The 19,427-nt window shown below is 50.9% G+C and overlaps 3 protein-coding genes and 1 long non-coding RNA gene across 6 annotated transcripts; 1 reads left to right on the top strand and 3 right to left on the bottom strand.

The window, feature by feature from the left end:
• Positions 1–84: 84 nt before the first annotated feature.
• On the bottom strand, positions 85–13,271 carry PRPF3 (pre-mRNA processing factor 3). 3 transcript variants are annotated; one of them, XM_031611403.2, is made up of 16 exons: positions 13,007–13,271; positions 10,733–10,914; positions 9,752–9,882; positions 6,409–6,555; positions 5,836–5,919; positions 5,505–5,725; positions 4,836–5,142; positions 3,982–4,148; positions 3,338–3,420; positions 2,911–3,054; positions 2,648–2,747; positions 2,033–2,146; positions 1,709–1,827; positions 1,184–1,267; positions 996–1,057; positions 85–680 (listed from the first exon to the last, which is right to left on the bottom strand). In XM_031611403.2, the coding sequence occupies exons 2-16, from the start codon at positions 10,875–10,877 to the stop codon at positions 534–536; spliced, it is 2,055 nt and encodes a 684-aa protein (XP_031467263.1). In that variant the 5' UTR covers positions 10,878–10,914; positions 13,007–13,271; the 3' UTR covers positions 85–533. The 3 variants fall into 3 exon arrangements, with proteins under 3 accessions (XP_031467263.1, XP_031467264.1, XP_031467265.1); XM_031611404.2 differs by lacking the exon at positions 13,007–13,271 and adding an exon at positions 12,607–12,993; XM_031611405.2 differs by lacking the exons at positions 10,733–10,914; positions 13,007–13,271 and adding an exon at positions 7,403–7,498 and having other exon boundaries at positions 9,752–9,883.
• LOC149914337 (uncharacterized) lies at positions 13,198–14,133 on the top strand. Its single transcript, XR_016460566.1, has 2 exons — positions 13,198–13,297; positions 13,918–14,133. It is a non-coding gene; the product is annotated as an uncharacterized LOC149914337 (long non-coding RNA).
• On the bottom strand, positions 14,056–15,612 carry MRPS21 (mitochondrial ribosomal protein S21). Its single transcript, XM_031611408.2, has 2 exons — positions 15,440–15,612; positions 14,056–14,313 (listed from the first exon to the last, which is right to left on the bottom strand). The coding sequence occupies exons 1-2, from the start codon at positions 15,520–15,522 to the stop codon at positions 14,133–14,135; spliced, it is 264 nt and encodes an 87-aa protein (XP_031467268.1). The 5' UTR covers positions 15,523–15,612; the 3' UTR covers positions 14,056–14,132.
• A 20-nt stretch (positions 15,613–15,632) lies between these two features.
• CIART (circadian associated repressor of transcription) lies at positions 15,633–19,077 on the bottom strand. Its single transcript, XM_090126865.1, has 5 exons — positions 18,735–19,077; positions 18,095–18,333; positions 17,832–17,907; positions 17,360–17,438; positions 15,633–17,235 (listed from the first exon to the last, which is right to left on the bottom strand). The coding sequence occupies exons 1-5, from the start codon at positions 19,075–19,077 to the stop codon at positions 16,971–16,973; spliced, it is 1,002 nt and encodes a 333-aa protein (XP_089982991.1). The 3' UTR covers positions 15,633–16,970.
• Between the last annotated feature and the right edge of the window lie 350 nt (positions 19,078–19,427).

Genomic DNA, 19,427 nt, shown 5'->3' with positions numbered 1-19,427 from the left:
AAAGCACCAAAGTCCTCCCCCGCCCCCCCCGTCGGCGCTGTTCCAAACCCTGTCAGAAACGCACGCACGCAAACTGAAGGCGGCTTCAGCTTTTACAAAAAAAGTTTATTATGTAAATATAGGATGTGGGCTAAGTCCCCGTCTCCTACTCTGCTTTACAAACACCAAGTGCTCCTCTCTGCCCCACACCGACCCCGTGGTGCCCCCCACGCCTCCCAGGCCGTCGTACCTCGGGCTCCTGAAGGGTCAAAAACAGCTTTAAAAACAATTTCTCCCCCCTTTACTCCAAAACAATTCTTTCCAGAGGAGGTCAGAGACCCTACAGCGCAGCCGGATGGCAGCCAGCAGGTTTGCACCGGCACCTCCAAGAGCTTGAACGTATCCAGAAAACAAATGTAACTGATTCGTTTTAAAAAATATTTCTTTAATCATACTCGCTGTACTGCGGAGAGAGCGGAGGGGAGGAAGGGTTCGTCCAAGTTCCCACGAGGTATTGTTCTCAAACCAAGAGGGGTGCCGGGGCAGCAGCACCCTCAGTCTGTGGATTCCAGCACGGACTCGCTCAGAGCCAGGTCCCAGTAGTGCTCTGCTCCGTGCTTTTTAAAGTGCTCCCGTGCCATGTTTTCAGTGGGGCACTGTTTAAATTTCATTTCGCCAAAGCTGCGATCCTTTGCTGTGCCCTGGAAGAGAAAAGGGACTCATTTCAACAAGTCTGTGGGAGAAAGTAGCTGAAATAAAACTCGGGGGGACCTGAGAATAAATGTTTTTACAGGTTAACAAGCAATTAACCTGACAGTTGCAGAAGCATGGGTTACCAGTATCCACCCTATGCTGTGTAATTCTGCTATAGTTTAAGAAATATTTACAGCTTGAGTCAGATCAGTAGATTTCCATTTCATACAAAGCTGCAGAACGTCAGCCATTCTGTCAGACAGGGTTAATTTGTGCCTTGCCTAAGCCCCCAGAACTCCCACCAAACCAGAACTGCCACTCACCTCCCAAACCAGAGAGCATTTGTTTGTTTTCTTAACAGACTCCTCATCAGACTCGTCATCATCTGGAAAAAAAACAACAGCAACAAATTCTAGTCCTGCAGAACCCCCCACCACTGCTCCACCAGTCCAATGGCTACAACACAACCTGTTACCACCTCCTTCCCTTCCCCACAGGGTCTTACACTTACCCTCTCCCTTGGTGTTTGATGTTTGTTCATCCCATTTTATTCGATGAAGCATAAGACGTTTGAATTTCTTCTGTGCTTTCGGGCCTGGGGAGAATTGAAACTCACATTCACACAGTTCCTTAACCTTCATGCTTTAGGAGATTTTAAAAGGCAGCAGAACAACACCCACAAACACACAACTAAGCTTTTCAGAGCATGCTCAGCTGATCAGACACAAGTACAGCGCAGCCAGGCCCTTCCAGCCAAACTGTGAGTAACTGCATTGGACTCTGAATGGATGCAATGATTTAAATCAAATGCACTTCCCATCAACAAACGTACTGTTTTTTCTATCTGGCTACAGTGCTCTCCTCTGTACTCAGTACTAGCATCATTAAAACCATAATGAACGGAATTTCAAAGTGCCTCCATACTTTCTTGTTCTTCCGTAACCCTCTGGCTGTAATTTTCACACACAAGTCATTTTTGCAAAAGCAAACTTTTGAACATTATGCCGCGACCAAAACCTGCCTCAGAAATCCTCACCTCCTTCTACCACGACCACGTTGACATCTTTGTGTAGAACCACCACGCCTGTTAAGTACAGCTGGCCAGCATTCGCCTCGATTTTGAATTTTTTTGCTGGATTGCTCAAGTTTCTGACCCTAAGGACAGGATAAAAAACAGCTATTTGTGGAAGAACAGAGCTATTGTTTAAGATCTTGAAATTGATTTCTGCACATCAATCTATCAAGTAGGCTAAAGGACGCTCCTCTTTAGTGGCACATGTTTCTACAGAGCATTTCGTGGGCCAATTTATAAACTGACATAAGTACAAACATCCATCAGAGCACACATCCCAGCACTCACCTATACACAGCTATGTGAACTCCCTGTGAAACATCTTCTTTGAGCTTTTTAATCTTCTTTGCTTTTCGTTGTTCTGCTGTCAATTTTCTTGCAGCATTTGCTTCTTCGTGAGCTCTGGATACAAAAAGACAAAGCAATAAGCAAAACACAGCCTACAGTTTACCTGTTAGCACATTGAAACAGATCCTTTAATCCTTAAGTACAGAATGGATCCCAAAACAGCTCCAAATTCTACCCAGATTCCTGAATTGAGCACACAGGCTCTTTTAATTCAGTCACCAGTCCAATTCTTCCCTAAATTTTTTAATTGATAACAACCATCCTGTCAATCATCATCACAGTAGGAAACTCATTTAACACAGGGCACAAAGCCACTTTCCAATGCCAAAAATTGATCACTCAGACCCAAATCCCCACTCAGAGCCTTGAGAGGTTCACTCAAGACAGTAGAAATAAACTGCAAGAACAGCACACACAAACACACATACAAATAAAACTGCTCTTGCTTTGCTACATCAGTTCTGGAACTATCTTCTCTAGGAACAAATGCAGCAGCACCACCACAAAGTCCATCCAGAAAAGACAAACAAAAAAATAGCACAGCGTGCCACCTACTTCTGTCTCTTTGCCATCTGTGCTCTAACATGAGCTTCGACTTTTGTTGGGTCCTGAACAGCTTCTGTCCCCAGTACCCGCATCAAATTTGAAATTCTTACTGCAAGGAAAATGAGAGAAGAACTGTCATATTTCACAGAAATACCCAGCATGTTCACAGGCTTACATGCACTCCTGCTGCAATTCCCAACCACATTCACAGTTTGACAGCTAACGGCCTGCATCAGCCCAGCTCTCTGCATGCTGCAGCTGTTTCTTCTTACCTTTGGGCTCTGGAGGTGGCATCAGGCCCAGCCTGACTTTCTCCTGTAGCTCCTTCTGGGCTTCTCTCCGAGTCTGTCGCCGTAACTTCTTCTGCTCTTTCTTAGTTAAATAAACACCCAAGGTCACTGGTGTGTCACTGTCCACTGCAAAGAAAAACAAGGCAAGATAAAAACAAATGTTATGCCAACTTTCTGAAAACTGGGCAGAGACTCTCCCTTCCAAATCTGGCTGTTTTTGCTGAATTTTCATATTTACTTTCATATGATTTCTTTACTTCACAGGGATAAGAGACACACCAGTCAGTGATACTACAGCTTGGGGGCATGCATGCTGGTTCACCTTGCCAAGTGTCAACCTTCTGGAATATTTTGTATCTAGTCAACCAAATTGGGCAAAGTCTGAGACCAGAGTCCTACAGGGCAGTACCTGGTGGATTAAGCTGTGCTGGGTGCTCCACGAGGTTTGTAATTCCAAAGTATTCATCTTTTTTTGAAGACGTTCCGCCTTTTCTAGAAAGGAGAGAGTTGGGCATCATTGCAAACCTCCCAGCCTGGATTCCTGCATTCCCTTAAACACAAGCCATGGAAAAAAAATAACACTTCCCTTGGACAAATCACGGCAGGTATTTGACATGCACAAACCTCTACCCAAAGCATAAAACAGAGGCATGCATCATAGACGTGTTCCCCAGTGGAATATCCACACACATTTCAGTTAGGAGACAGGCTTGCCACAACTCAACTGTGAATGAGACTTGTGAGTAAACTGCACTTGTGCTTGAGAAAGCACATAACCAACCTGGGGCCAAACAATCACCCTGACTGCCAGGCAGTCACCTGCTCAGTCCCTGGAGGAATGCTGTCTCCAAAAAAGGAGAAGGGCAGCTGCCTACCAACACCCTTAGAGAGACCTGGGAGCAAACCCAGTGCCTGCCTGTATCTCAGGGACTGTGGCAGAATTCAATAGCACAAGCAGATGCGCCCAGCCTAATTTGCCCCATATTACCCCCAAGAAACTCCCAGTTTCCTCCTGCAGAAGAATAATCAAAAGCTGGTGCATAAAACACTTACAGATCAAGGCCGTTAGGGATGATGTACGAGTCCCACCACTCTATCTCTGGGATCTCCCCTTCTTTCAGCTCCTTTTTAGGGGTAATAAGAGCCAACTTGGTAGAAGTGTGTATCCCTGTCTTTCTGGCAGCCTGAGAGATCTCTGCCTGCAGCTTTTCTAGTTGAGCCTGAGAACAAGGAGAGGAAAGTGGCACATAAAAGTCATTCCAAAATAGCACAACTTCAGGAAAAGCGTAGTATGTATGCATCTTCTCACATGTAAATGTATATGCTTAAATCTGAAACAAACTGCAGAGGAAACCTGACAACACAAGATGATGAAGTGCTTTTTCTAACAAACTTGCTAAAAATTTGATGTTATTACCGAGCCTTCTTGGAGCACAGAATGATCCCCAAATAATGCCTCTCTGGGCATCACATCCCTGGGATTTTCTATCTAATGAAGCTCTTCTCTCCCATTTTCCTCACAAATCTGTGCAGTTTATCAAGATTCTTTTAAATCTGCACCTCTAAGGTGATCACTTCGGTAGAAGGATGACTTGGCCAGAGAACTATCTATTCCCTTTGGAATTTTTCAATCCTTTGTCAAAAAAGCCAACAAATCAGAACAACAAACCACCAGATTTAGTCTTTTGTCAAGTGAGGAAGCGCCCTCCACAAATATATTCTTATTTGGAAGTCTGCCTTTTCAATATGAACGATGTTGACAAAAAAGCAATGTGTGATTTTACCAAAAAGCTTCTTACTCAAGTGAACACAGCTCCCTTCACATCCCAGGAGAGGAGAGTCAACTCCCATCCTGAACCAAACCCTTATTTCTGTGCTGTCAGTTAGCATGGCAAGACCTCAAATACCTTCGTTCGCAACCTCTGGGCAATTTTCTCAAATTTGCCTTTTTCATGGAACTTAAAGGTGCGTTTCTGACGCTGGGCTGGGGTTATGGAGACCCGTGGGTCAAAGTAAGTGTTGGATTCCATATCTTCCGAGGGCTTTTCTTTAAGCTGTTGTTTGAACTGCTCTCTCTTCACAGCTCTGATGTTTGCTTTTAGGGTTGGCATGCGGTGAGTCAATTCAATCTCTTTACCAGTCGCATCAACAGTTCGGCCTTGTTCATCCAAGATCAGTGGCGTAGGCTTTGTCTGATCCTTCAATTCCACCTTCCTGGTGGCAAAACAAACACATTAAAGTGTGATTATAGCATTAATTCAAGGGAAATGAGAACCATATTCCCACTGCGAGCACCAGACCTATAACTTGTGAAAATTTTGTGAATGGCTTTTTTGTACAGTTCAGGTCTCATCTATATCCAGAAAGGACTTGAATCTTGTGTACAGAAAGTTGAGTGTTTTTCAGGGAAGGAATAACCTCCATTTCATCTCTGTAACATATTCATCCCTTCAGCAGCCACCAAAGAGCTGTTAGAACTGATGGTGCACAGGGGAAACCCTTTGGCTACACCCTCTATTAACACTCTGGAAGTTCCATTGTCAGGATTAGCGTTCAGAATAACAGCAGCTACTCACGGCGGTGCGATCCCCATGGCGTGCAGGTTGGCCAGCCCCACCATGTTGGCATTGCCAATAAGCCCTGGTTTCAAGGCCAGCTGAGCCTGAATTCGGGCCTGCAGCTCGGCAGCTTTCCTGGCCTTCTCAATGGCATCATTCATGAAGGTTGCTGCCTGGGAGGGCTGGATCGTGTTGCCGATGGGGAGACGTTCCGATTGGGATGAAGAAGAAATTTTTGGCTGTTGACAGAGAAATGAACTTCTGTTACACAGCTGTTCTAATACACCCAACACAGGTCAACACATCATAGCTGTGTGCTATGCAGCAGCCTGCTAATTCCAGCAGCTACCTGTGGTGTTGGAGGACTGATGAAGCTCAGCTGCTTTTTCCTCTCTTCGATCTGCCGGGTGGCTGCTTCCATCATCTGTTTGATCTGTGGAAACAAAATTGGGCGGTGAATTTTTCTCCACTTTACTGGAAGGAGAGAAAGGATCACCAGCAGCCTTTCACACCCTTCTACAGCTGCAAATGAGCTTAAGCTGGCTTAATGAAAATAGAATTGTATCAAGCTACTTTAATTGATGACTGCCAGCTGCAGTGAAGGAATCTAACAGTGCAGGCGCTGCCTGCTAAGACTTTCTTCTCTTGGTTACTGCAGGTTATAAGAGAATATCCAAACTTTCACCACTTGAAGACTCCATGTTGTCGTTAGCCCAGTGCACAAGAAGCAGTGAGCTTGTCAAAAGAACACAAGTGGCAACTGCAGCAAACAAAGGATGGCCAAAAGCAGCTTGCCATTTGCTTGCACAGCTTGTGAATCAGGATAAAACAAACATTACACTGTATCAGGATTCAAGATCTCAGAGGCAGACAGCGCTGTTCTGGAGACAGAGCTGATGTAACACAGCCCGGTCAGACTGACCTGCAGCTTGGTCAGCATTCCAGGGCTTTCTGATGGCGGGCCTGGAATAACCTCAGGCTCATCCTCAACCTCCTCAAATCGTGGTATGCGCCGTTTCTTGACACCAGAAGATTCTTTGGATACCTCAGAGTCATCACCAAACACATCCTGAGGTAAAAGGAGAGAAAAACAAAACTGATTAAAAGCTAAGAATTTCCATCATGAACACTTTTCAGGACAAGAAACCACCGTGAGAATTAAATCCAGCACTGAAAGGTCAGCACTGCACTGTGTCTGAGTTTGCAAGGTGGCACTCACAGACTGCCCTAACTGATGGTCCTGCATGAACTCTGTGCCCTGGTTCCCCACAAGAGAAGCATCAGTGATGATCCATCCAGCAGCTTAAAGGACAGGAGAAACTCCAGGGATACGCTTGTGTAAAAGCCACCTTGCTTTCTTAGGTGGTCATGGCATTTTTGGAATTGAGGAGATGTAAGATCTCACTCAGCTACTCAGAGAGATGGAGAAAGCCTGCACACAATCTAGTGTGACCAGGCCCTAAGGGTGCCTGTATCTTCAGTCAACTTCAGAGGGGGTGAAAATGAAAGCTGCTCTATCCTACCCTGTTCTGACCAAAGGGAGAACAGGGTCCCAGACCCTAGAGGCAGGGACATACCTGCAGCATTTCTTCATAGCCTGACCCAGCAGGCTTCAGTTCTGAACCAGACACTGAGATGCTTTTAAGAAGCACAGCTCAGAGAGCAAGTGGAGCACTGATCATATCATGGACTTGCATTAGGTGCCCATCTCTGAAAACAAAAGTGTGCTTCACACAGAGCTCCGTGCTTGGGAAACTGGGAAAACGTGCCATTCAAGCGCTCCCCAGCTCGTGTGTTGGTGGTCATGGATTTCATTTGATCAGTGCCAGTTTGGTGTATGGTGAACTGGATTTGTCCATGCAGTTATGTTCCTGTATTGTGTGTGAGAGCATTATTGGAAATAAAAATATACAAACCGGTTGTAAGCGTTAGTTGAAATCCCTTCTTCACTATAATGGTTCATATTCTACAAGGACACATCCTCATCCAGACACAGGTACTTCTTGGAAAACCTACAAGTTCAAGAGAAAGGACTTGCCCATAGTATAAAGTGTGTAAACCATTACGTTTTAGTTCCTGAAACTTCCCAAGCAATGACCTACCCCACAAGAGTTAACCAAAGAGAGAGAAGGAAGGCCAGCCAGAATGCTGAAGACAGATAATATGACCAAGTAAGTAGCATCCTGAACTAATTCACCTCCTGATGCTACAGAGCTAAGTGTGTAAGTATAAATTCAACTCTGAAACCTGCAGTGGTGGTGGGAAAAGTCATTCCATTCAGGATCTGACAGCCTCACTCAACCATTTCGCTTTACAGCCATGTGAGGCCAGACCTTGATGAAGGATCTCCAAGATGTAATTCCAGAGACAGAGGTTGATGAGAAGGCAGGCTGGATGCCTGTCTCCATATCAGGAGCCAAGAGATGAGTATAAGTCTGCTCTGCTGCATCCCAGGCCTGCTTTGGATCAGTTTAGAAGCCAAGAACACCATCAATCATCTGCGGTCATGCAGGACACCCACGCAGATGTTTCACTGGAGAAAAGTCACCAACCCCACACCCAACCACATCCCTGCCTCAGTGTGCAGTGTGAGACAGCTTGCCAGGCTGCAACAGGATGCTGCTCCCTCCCCTCCCTCTGTTCTGCAGTGCTCTGGCCACTGCCACAAGGAAGATGAGAGAACAAGACCAATTTGAAGCCAGGTGCAATAACAGGCAATTCTGAATTTAACTTCTGAAGAAGTGTGGGATCCGTGCAAGTTAGCAGTGTCACAGGATGGTACAAATCTCCTACAACGCCGTGGCCTGATGTCTGACCACCACAGAGTACCACACAGCAATACAATGCACGATGTTACTCTCTCTCTGCCATCTCCACAAGAGGTCAAAAGCAAAAGCATTGAGGGGGCACAGCTAGGTGAAAACAGCCTAGTCAAAATCTTGCTTTTTAGTGGCAGTGTGGCAGCATGTGTCAAGCCAGGTTAAAACCCAAATTAAAGTGGAACCACAGAACAGAAGTATTTGGTAGATGCTTATTGGCACCACTGTTCTGATCAAGAGAGCTGCATAAAGCTGTAGTCCTTTAAGCTACAACATTCACTGGGACACCCAAAATCCAGACCTCTGCAGATCACTAAATGAGACTGCACTACTGCTGCTCAGGCCGTACTGAAACAGGCAGAATGGAAACTGCTTAAACACACTGTTCATTAAAGGATGAATGTATCTGAGGTCTGGAAGAGGCCCTTCTCTGGCAAGTATTGAAACCTCCTCCAGAGAGCAAGAGAAAAAGTAACAGTTTCTAATAGAAGATGGGGAGCATTTGGTGTTTCCCCAACACATCTGAGGAGGGAAAAACTAAAATCTGAAAAGGATTATTGTAGATAACTGAGGTTAAGTAAACAAACTTACAGAGCAATACAGTTTACCATAACATAGGAACCTCAGAAAAAAAGTCAAAGGAAACTTACTTTGTAAGCAGGGAGCAGCATGTAGAGTAGCCACTTTTAAACTCAGTATGCGAGTGATGAAAAAAATGGATTTCCAGAAGGTGGCGAGTAAAGTCTTCAAGAGAACAAAGGAGGTGAAAACAGGTTTGGATGCACGAGCCTTCCCCATCCCAGACAAGTGTTAGGTGGAAGAAACACCAGAGAACTACTACATCCCTGCTGTAATCAACCTTGTGCTATGGTGAGGGAAAAGAGATTGCCAACAATCGCCCTCTGCGGATTCCAGATGGAAAAGAGAATGAAAACCCATCAGATCACTCACCACAGAAAGACCCATTCCCTTGCAAAAGGGCACCATCAACTGGTGGACTGAAATATGGCTCCTCAGAGCAAGAAAGAGGAACAAGAAGTTACTGTGAGGTGGGACACTCTACCCCAGGTTGCCAGCTTGCAAGGCAGTCAAGAGTCAGTACTGCCAAATGCAACAATTATGAGTAGGAGATGAAGCAGAGATGTAGCCCTGCTATCTGAGTTTCTTTGTTGCATGAGACTAGCAGAGATGGTTAAAAGAAACCAAAAGCCCAGGCTTCCACCTTGGACACCACCAAGGACAGCATTCAGCTTCCTCATCAGAAGGTAAAGAGAACTGAAAGGTAAAGGCTCACACACTTCATCATGGAGAAGGGTCTTTTCTCTTGAACTTTAAGCATTACAAGATGTACCTCTCTGGAAGAGGAAAGTGTGACAGAGTACCAGTGCTGCCTCCAAAGCCACCAAACAACAGAAAACCACAATCAATAATCAGTCCTTGGCTCACCTTTAGCTCTCGCTTTCGATTCCGATCACTGTTGGATTTTGAGTGCCTGGAGCTTCGCCCTTCCTCCACTGCTTCAAAGAGCTTGTCCACAAATCGCAGCGTGGAGTCATCGAGAAAGGGCTTGAGATGGTCTGAGAAAGAAGAGGAGTTGTGTCAGTGGCAGAATTCACTGCTCAGGATGAGTAGGAGAGCACAGAACTCAGAGAGACTTCTTCAAAGCCACAAAAAAACTTTTAAAATGCAGCTTCAACCCAATTAATGTAGTGGAGCCTGCAACCAGGGCTCAGGAAGCCTCTGGGATCTGCAGATGCTGACATTTGGAGTTAAGAAAAAGGGCAAGCAAAAGGACATCCTGCAGTAAGGAGTTTAAACTCACTGTACTGGAGTCCAGACTTCCACTAGATAAAAAAAATAAGCACAAAACAACCAAACAAAACAATAGAGATTAAATTGTAATTTTAAATTCCTTTAGGTGAAAAAATAGATTTTAAATTCATTTTATCCGTTTCTGCAATACACCCCAAAGCTTTTGAACTTGTCTCACCTGCATGTACTTACCTCTGCCTAGTCGAGGCTGTCAGACATTATCCCTATCACTGTGCACAGAGGTGCACATGAGCTCCAGGGTTTGGTTAGCTTTGGTTCTAAGCATAAAAGCTCGCATTGAACAAATCTGCCTTCAGATCTACACAGATGGCATCCATCTCCCAAACACTGACAGCCTCGAGTGGCAATGAAACCACAACCTGTCATGCAGCTGTGCACCAGCAGCACAAGCTCAGCCTCGCTGAGATGGAGGGAAAGAGCTTAAACTTGATCTGAGGCTGTTTCAAACACAACACAGTGTCTAGAAATGGATGATGCCAACACAGGCTCTTTCATTTCAGTATATAACCCATTTCTTGTGTGTATGCTGTATACGTTTCCATCTGCCAAAGGCCCTGACTGATTCTAACACAAGCTCAGGGTTGTGTGACATACCAGCTGCTTTCTTCTTGTCCATGCCCTTCCCAACACAGTTCAGTGCTGCAGTGACCACAGTGGGCTCGGAGAAACCCAGCACTCTCTTCACTGTCTTCTCGATCCATGGTTTCAGCTCATCCAATTCCCTTTTGGAGAGCGACATTTTTGCTCGTAGCTGAACTCAGTTATCTTGCTTGTACCTGTAAAGAAAGCAAACAAGACATCCAGAGATCAATAAAACAAAGATTATTGTTATTTTGGTGCATTAAAAACAGAGCTTGCAGCTGGTGAAAACTCCTAGGGGTTATTTTTTACTCCCTGATTTTTAAAACACACGCTAAAATTACATGAGCCACACAGAGATCTCAGGAGAAAAGAACAGACAAGATGCAGCATCCAACTGTGAGAAGAGAAACTCTGCTCACAGGTTTTGTGCAGATGGCCAGAATCTCCTAAACCCCACCAGCACAAAACTACCCTTCCCTTAAGGGAGCTGGGAGAATGCAAGGCAAGCGTGTTCCAGTTGTTGTAAATCAGGACCCACTTCTACACACAGTTTCTCACAAACACAATGAGAAAAGCTTGGTCTTGGTGTTGCTTCAGCCCTTGGTTTCTCCTGCTAACACAGCCTGGAGCAGCTGTCAGCTACACGCACGCCAGCCCACTTACAGATGCTCCAAAAACCAGTTTCAGGAACTAGAAGCTTTTCATGTATAGCACCTGCTAAGCAACACCTCAATCACATACAGCAACATCTCATGCACACCTGGGTCACCCCGAGTTCTTCCCATTCCCATGAGCTTCCCAAACAACTCTGAGCACATTCCCAGCTCCTCGCTGCAGGCTGCCTCCCTGTAATGCCCAGGGGGAACTCAGCAATCTCATTTAGGTTTACTGATACTTAACCATCACCACACGCCTGACTGCCTCTATGTTTGCTGTTTAAATGAAGCAGTGGATCAGCAATGCTGCCCTTCCCTGTTGGCTCTTTTTGAGCCCGATTCCAAATCACAGATTCGAGACAATAATTTCTCACCATTAATCATTAGTAGTTCTTTAACATAAGCTGCAACGAAGCGGATGCAATAATGTTTAATTACTCAGCCAGGCACTAATCTGATTTGGAAACCAAGTCTCCTTTATCTGGAAACAGGAGAAAATCTTCTTAAGGAAATATGTTTGACCTCAACATTTCTCACCCACAGGAAAAACCCTGCAGAGCCTTTTCCCTTAACCTAGGGCTACTTAAAAGGAGAGCTAACAGCACCTAAAACACAGTTATCACTCCTAAAACTGAGAACAAAGATCCTGGATGTGGTAACAAAGTGCTTCTCAAGTTAGAGACTGAAAAACAGCCGAGAAAAGTAAGCCTACAGGTTTGAAAGAGCAACAAAAGGGGTGAAGCTTCAGCTGGAGAGCTCCTAATGACCCTCAGGGAGGAGGTTGGGCACACCTTGCAGTCCTGCATTTTTGACAGTGGGTATCACTGAGATACATTAAAAAGCAGCATTGGATACAGCCCAAAGGAACATCATTATAGCATTTCATCATTAAGCCCAGACTTGGAAGCATGTAATACTTCAGGGTGAAGTTAATTGAGAGTGAAGACGCATCAAGATAAGTGATAACTACGACACAACAGCACTGCTGATGCATCACAGCTTTCTGCATGCTTGCTCAGAAAGGCTAAACCGAATTAATTTGCACTTGGCTTAAACTCTGCATTCCTGTTCAACTCCTGCAATCAGTGAGGACCGAGAAAGAAAAGCAGCAGCTCCAATGGCATTTCCCACCCCCCCCAAATCAGCTCCAATCCTACAGCCGTCAACGCTCGGAGCTCTGTAGGACTTCGAGGGCATGAGAGGTGCAGAAAACGGGCTGCAAACACCCACATGGATGCGCCCACCGACCCGGGTCCCTTCGGTGCTTCCCAAAACGCGGCTAACGTGAAACTGCCGCTCCCACAGCGCTGCGGCCACAACAAACGGAGCCGTTCGGTGCCCCGCAGCTCCCACACTCCCGAAGGGACCGCTCAAATTAGCGGTTCCGACGAACGTTTTGAATATAACCCAACCCCGCGGCGTTCGTTGCCTCAGCCCCACCCGCAGCTCCGGATTTGAGCGCACAAACGCGGCGTTCCCGGCCGGCTCCGGGCCAGGCGGAGGGGCCTCGCCTCGCTCCGCCACCGCGCGTCACAGCCGGGCCCCGCGTTCCCTTACAGCCGCTCCGGACGCGGCCTTCCCGCCCCGCTCCCCTCAGCCGCGGCCTTCCCGCCTCCTCCCGGTCCCTCACCGCGGCGGGGCGCGGCCCCCGCAGGCCCCGGCCCGGACGGCGATTGCGGGCCTGACGGCGACGGCACGTCGGGGCGGAAGCGGAAACGGCTGCGGAGGAAGCGCTGCGCATGCGCGCCCGCCCGCCCGAGGGCTGCCGGGAAGGAAGCGAGGGGAGGAAGTGAAGCTGAGCGCCCTCATCACGTGACACGGGAGCGCGGGAAACCGCCTGTGGAAAGGGAGGAGCGATTCTGGAGAGCAGCCCTGCAGAGAAGGACCTGCGGGTCCTCAGGGATGGAAAACTGAACGTGAGGTAGCAGGGTGTGATTACAGCTGGAAAGCAAATGGGATCCTGGGCTCCAGCAGCAGAGGGGTGGCCAGCAGGGACAGGGAGGTGATTGTCCCTCTCTGCTCTGTTCTTGTGAGGCCCCATGTGCAGCACTCTCCCAGCTCCATCCAGACAGGGAGCTGTTGGAGAGGGTCCAGAGGAGGCCACAAAGATGAGCAGGGGGCTGCAGCACCTCCCTGCAAAGACAGGCTGAGGGAGCTGGGCTTGTTCAGCCTGGAGAAGAGAAGGCTGCGGGGTGAATCATTGCAGCCTGCAGTACTAAAGGGAGCCCAAAAACAGGGGGGGAGTCAGCTCTTGGGAAGGGGAGATGAGAGCAGGACGAGGGGAAATGGTTGGAATTGAGGGAGGGCAGATTTCAGTTGGATGTCAGGGGAAAGTTGTTTGCTGTGAGCGGTGAGGTGCTGGAACAGCTGCCCAGAGAGGCTGTGGATGCCCCCTCCGTCCCTGGAGATGTTCAAGGCCCTGGGCAGCCTGGGCTGATGTTAAATGTGGAGGTTGGCGGCCCAGCCTGGGGCAGGGAAGTTGGAGCTTCTTGATCCCTGAGGTCCCTTCCAACCTGGGTCATTCTGTGATTCTGTGAAAAGGAGTGAAACAACCACAAGAGGGTGGACAGGGCCGCTGGCACCGGGACAAGGAGCCACCCCAATTAACCCTACCCAACCCACACCCATCAGTGCTTTTCCACACCACCCACCCCTCTGACTGCAACACCCAAGCGTGGCTGAACCAGAACAGCTTTTATTAACAGATGCAGTGCCCAACGGACAGACAGCCATACAGACAGACGGCTGCAGCTCCACTAGCAGCCCAGCCAGGGGTCCGTGCGGCTCTTGCGGGAGAGGAAGGAGATCTTGCGTGCCATCTCAGTGTTGTAGACACGTCGGCACGCCTCGTAAGCCAAGCGCTGCCTCTTGCGGCACGGCTTCTCGTAGTAACGCCGCCGCTTCACCGACTCAATGATGCCATCCTGCGAGAGGATCCTGCAAGGAAGGGGACACCAGAGAACCGTGATCACATCTTCCTCCTCCCCACCGGTGTGCCCTTGCTGCCACTTCCTGCACTGCCCGCAGCCCAGCTGTTTGTAACGTCCTGACAGCCTTTATCTCCCCTTTCACCGAACCCTGTGCCTGCTGAGCCTTTGCATTTCAAGTTTGAAGCTCACATTGTTTATTATCCCCCCTGCTTGCTCACCACATGAAACTCACTTCACAATAAATGAGGTTTTTCCCTGATGCTGAGCCCTGCAGAGATCTTTGAGTATGGCAGTGGAATGCAAAGACCTGCTGTCAGCTCCCAAACTTTACAGCTGTTGCATTTCAGACATTGCTTCTTCCTCACTGCATCTGGGAGGTTACAAGGACTTGAAGAAATGCAGGAACCCAAAGTCACCACAGCTCTGGGAGCGCACCTGACTCCACAAGAACACAACCCAAAATGGGCTGCAGTAAGGAGGAAGGTGCTGCTCTGAAAGGAGAGGCATCAGGATCCAGAGCTGCCTGGGAAAATCCTTGCCTTGAAGTGTCCTAACACCAGCATTCTGCTACAAGACCCCAAAACAGCACTGAGTGCTCTAGGATTTGTTCAGGGTGCATTTATCAGGAATTTGGGAACACCAGGAAGCCTGTAGAGTGCCCTAGAGCAAACTGGAGAGCTCTGGGTGTAATTTAGGGTGCTCAGGAGTGAACAGAAGGGTCCCAAAAGGCCTCTAGGGCACTCCAGGAAGCCTCTAGGGCACATTGAAGCACTCTGAGAACACCGTGGAGTGCCGTAGAGTACACTGGAGCTTTTGCCATAAATGTAGGCACACTGGGATGCCCCTGAGGCAGCATATTTTGGACATAATCACCTGCCCTCAGCTTCACCGCACCCAGAAGCAGCAAGGCAGAGCATCGAGGCCTCACCCAGAGGCCAGTGAGACCCCGGCACGGCTGCCCTGTGGGGGTCTCCCATCCCTGGAGGTGCCCGAGGCCAGAGATAGGACCCTCGTGTGGAGCAGCCAACCAACATCAAAGGGCGGACCCGAGGTGGGAGGGTTGTGAAGTTTCTTCTTCCCCCCCCCCTGCGATGCTCAGTGTCCCCCGCCCGGCCCCAGCCGCAGCCCCTCACCTGCTCAGCGCCCCATAGGCCGCATCCACGTTGCCATTTTGCACCATGACGGTGCGGCCGATGAAACGGAGGTGATTCGCCATGGCCGAGGGGCTTCGCTGTAGGACGGGACCGCCCCGGGATCGCCCCTTCCCCCAGGAACCACCGGGACCCCGCGAAACCGCGACACCACCACTCACCTCCGTGTGCCCCGGAACCGGAAATCGCCGCCGGGCCCAGGCTGAGGGGCGGGGCTTAACGCGAGGGGTGTGGCTAAGAGAAAGGGGCGGGGCTTGTGGCGCGGGTCAGTGGGGGCGTGGCGTGAGTGAAGGGGGCGGGGTCAGGAAAGAGGCTCCGCCTCCGGCTATCCCTATGGGGCCCTGGGTAGGGGTCACGGTGTGGGGCTGGGAATAGCAACAGGGAATCCCGGGACCAGGGGAGACATTGGGCTTGGGGGTTATGGGATCCAAAGGACACCAGGCCCAGGAGGAGACACAAATCCCGGTAGAGGGCACTGAGCCCAAAGGGGCTCCCATGGGGGACATCAGAACAGGTCCAGGAAGGACGCTGCGCCAAGGGACAGATGGTATGGACACGGCAGAACTGCAGATGATATAGGGTCCAGGGGTGGCACCAGGCCACAGGGTGACAGCAGGACCAGGGGGGCGGCTGTACCACCCAGGGGGAGGCATTGGATCCAATGGACAGCAGCCCCAGGGGACAAAGGGCTCAGGGGTGACTCCAAGTGGGGGCACCAGGTTCAAAGAGGACAACAAATCCAGAGGTCCCAGGGGACACAAGGTCCCGAGGGTGGAGATGCCAGGTTTAGGGGACAGCAGCTTCAGGAGGGCCACTGGGCCACATGGGAGGGGGGGGGAGCACTGGATGCAAGGGACACCAGACCCAAGGGTGACACCAGGATCCAGATGGGGGCCAGGTTGAGGGGACACCAGGGCCCAAGGTGACAAAACCTGCACCTCCTCATCCCCAAAACAGCCCCTCCACCCCCCACGTCACACCCCCAGCAAGTACAGAGGACACCATCACAGCCCAGCCCAGCCGCTCCGCTGCCATTTATTGCTCCCACGGGGGGAACGCGTCGCGCCCCAAAACCCTGCGGGGAAGGCACGAGGCTGGGGGGTGGCTGTGCTGCTGCGGGGGGGCCCGCCCCCCACCCCCATCCTCCTGTCCCCTTGTGCCCCCCCGGAGTTGCAGCGAGGCCCCAAGGCACCGCACTCGGGGTTGGGGGGGGAGAGGGGGGCGGCTCTGCTGCGTGTTTGTGGGGTTTGGGGGGGGGGGGAGGGAAGGGACCCCAAAAATCCACTTCGTTTGAGGTTGTTCTCACAGTCCGGGGACGGGGCGCTGCCTCCTGTCCCCGCTTTCAAAATAATAATAATATTTAAAAAAAAACAACAAAAAAAAAAACAAAAAAAACCCAAACAATTAAAAAATAAACCAGGAAAAACAAACAAACAAACAAACAAACAAAAAAGGCCAAAAAATAAACCCAAAAACCAAAACGAAGAAGAAGAGAATCCCATGATGGGGACGGTCACACGTCGGGTGCTGCAGGGGGTGTGGGGACCCCAGTCCGGGTGGGGAGGGGGCACTTGGGGTGTGTTGTCCCTGTTGGTGTCGTCTCTGATGTCCCCCCTGATGTCCCCGACGTGGTGCCGTCCCCGTGTGCGCTGCGGCGGTCGCGGAGCAGCAGGAGGACCCCGACAGGGTCGGGTTCAGGGCCGGCTTTAGGGGCGACGTGGGGGAACCAGACTTTGAGCATCACCTCCACCTGCAGCAGGGTCCCCAGGTAGCGTGCGCTGCGGGGCGGAGGGGGCTCCGTCAGCCCCCAGCCCCACATCTGGAGCATTTGGGGGCTGCGGACCCCCCGATGGAGAGGAGATCCTTGGGGTGTTTTGGGTTTTTTAGGGGGTGGGTACTCACCCCATTTCAGGTTTTTGCAGGACGCCGATAATCCGCTGGATTCTGTCCATGGCCACGCTCTGCTGGAAGCTGCTGAGCCCTGTGGGGTGGGATCCCCCCCGTGCCATAAATACCAGTCCCATGGGGTGAGTTTGGGGACACCGTGGGGATGGAGCTCCCTTCCCATAAATCCCCATCCAATGGGACAATGCTGAGGACACCGTGGGGACAGAACCACTGTGCCATAAACCCCTGTCCCATGAGGTGGACATAGGAATGTAGGGATGAAACCCCATATCATAAATCTCAGTGCTATGGAGAGGTTTTGAGGACACTGTAAAGGGGGCCTTGGGGGTGGAACCATTGTGCTGTAAGTCCCCATCCCATGGGGGGGAGGGGACACGATGACACTGGGGAGACTATGGAGATGTGGTGGAGGATCTCCCATGCCATAAATCCCTATGCTGTGGTTTTGGGATCGTGGGGCACCCACCTTTGTCATATCTCCCCATGCGCAGCCCATTGAGCAGCTCCGTCAGAGGGCGGATGAAACCCCGCAGCTCCCGGCACTGCAAGAAGGAGGAGGAAGAGGAGGAGGAGGAGGATGAAGACCACCATCCTTATGAGACCCCCAACACACCCCCCCCCCCCTCTGCAAAGACACCCCGAAACCACCCGATCAGGATCACTCTCTCCAACCCACGCTGCAATGTTTTGCGGGTCAGCACTGCTTTTTTTTTTCATCCAAAAACTCACTTTTTGGGCAAAAAGGCGGTCGCCATCGCTGGGGGGGGTGGTGTTGTGCCGGTGACCCCCATCCCCATCCTTTGGCCGCTTCACACCACGCAGCACCAGGGGTGACTCCGGGTCCCCCCCTGCTCTCCTCTTACGGCCCCGCTCACACCGGGGGGGCGCTAGGGAGGCTTTGGGGGGGGTCTCAGTCCCAACGCCATCACCAGAACTGGGGGAGCGCTGGGAGGGTTCCATGGGGTCACCTGGAAATGAGGAATGGGGAAATCAATGAGGGGGAATGAGAATCCGCATCCTTTTATTTTGTCCTTCTTACAAATCTTTTTTTTTTTTTTTTTTTTTTAACCTTCTTCATCTTTTCTTCACCTTTTCTTCTTTTACTCTTTTTATCTTTTTATTTATTTTTTTTTAAACCGTTTTTGTTGGGTTTTTTTTTGGTCGTTTTTCCATTCATCTTTTATTTTTTTATTATTATTTTTTTAAAAATCATTTTCCCTTTCCCTGCCAAGCGCTTCCAGTCCTCCCCCCCCCCAGCACTCCTCGCCCCTTATACCCCAATCTCCCCCTCCCCCTTCCCGGTTCCCGGTTCCCCTCCCCCGGTACGGAAACCCCCCACCCCCACCCCCGCAGCCCCGCACCCACCCACCTGCCAGCGGCAGCCGCTGCGGCGGGGCCGTGCCCGCCCGGTGCCGCTCTCCCCGTCCCTCCGTCCCCGTCCCGCTCCCGGTTGCGCTGTCCCGGCACCGGCGCCGGTTCCGCCCCGGCTGCGGCTGCCCCACGCGTACACGTGCGCGGCCGCACGTGCCTCCGCCGTCGCCCCGCCCCCTGCGCTCCCATTGGCTGTCGCACCCCTGGTAGTGGGCGGAGCCGCCCCTCGCCGCCACGCCCCTTATACCTGATTGGTTGCTGCCGCCGCACGCCTTGCCCAATGCGGACGCTGCCCCGAGGCGATTGGTTGGGAGGGTGGGGCCGTGGCCACGCCCCTCCATGTGGCGAGGCGGCGGTGCGGCGCCCCCTACCGGGCGGCGGTCACAGCGCCGGTGTTGGCGGGGAGCGGGGCAGGTCTCGGTGGAACCGGGTCGGGCCTGGCCAAGCTACGGGAGCCCTCGGGGAGAGCAGATCCGCGGCCGCGTCCCGCCGGCAGTACGGGACGGAGCTCAGCACCGCCCACTTCCCATTCAGCCAATGGGCGACGGCTCCGGGCCGGCTCGCGGGCGGTTCAGCCAATGGGAACGCGGCGTCGCCTCAGCGCCGTTACATAATGGGGTGGGAGGGGGGGCAGGCGCGTGTGCGCCCACGTGGGGGCGGGGCGGGGCGGGCCGTGCGCGGGCGTGGGAAC

This window comes from Phasianus colchicus, chromosome 30 (genome assembly GCF_987193195.1).
Source record: "Phasianus colchicus chromosome 30, bPhaCol1.hap1.1, whole genome shotgun sequence".
NCBI lineage: Eukaryota > Metazoa > Chordata > Aves > Galliformes > Phasianidae > Phasianus > Phasianus colchicus.
This window is presented reverse-complemented; position numbering and strand designations above follow the sequence as displayed.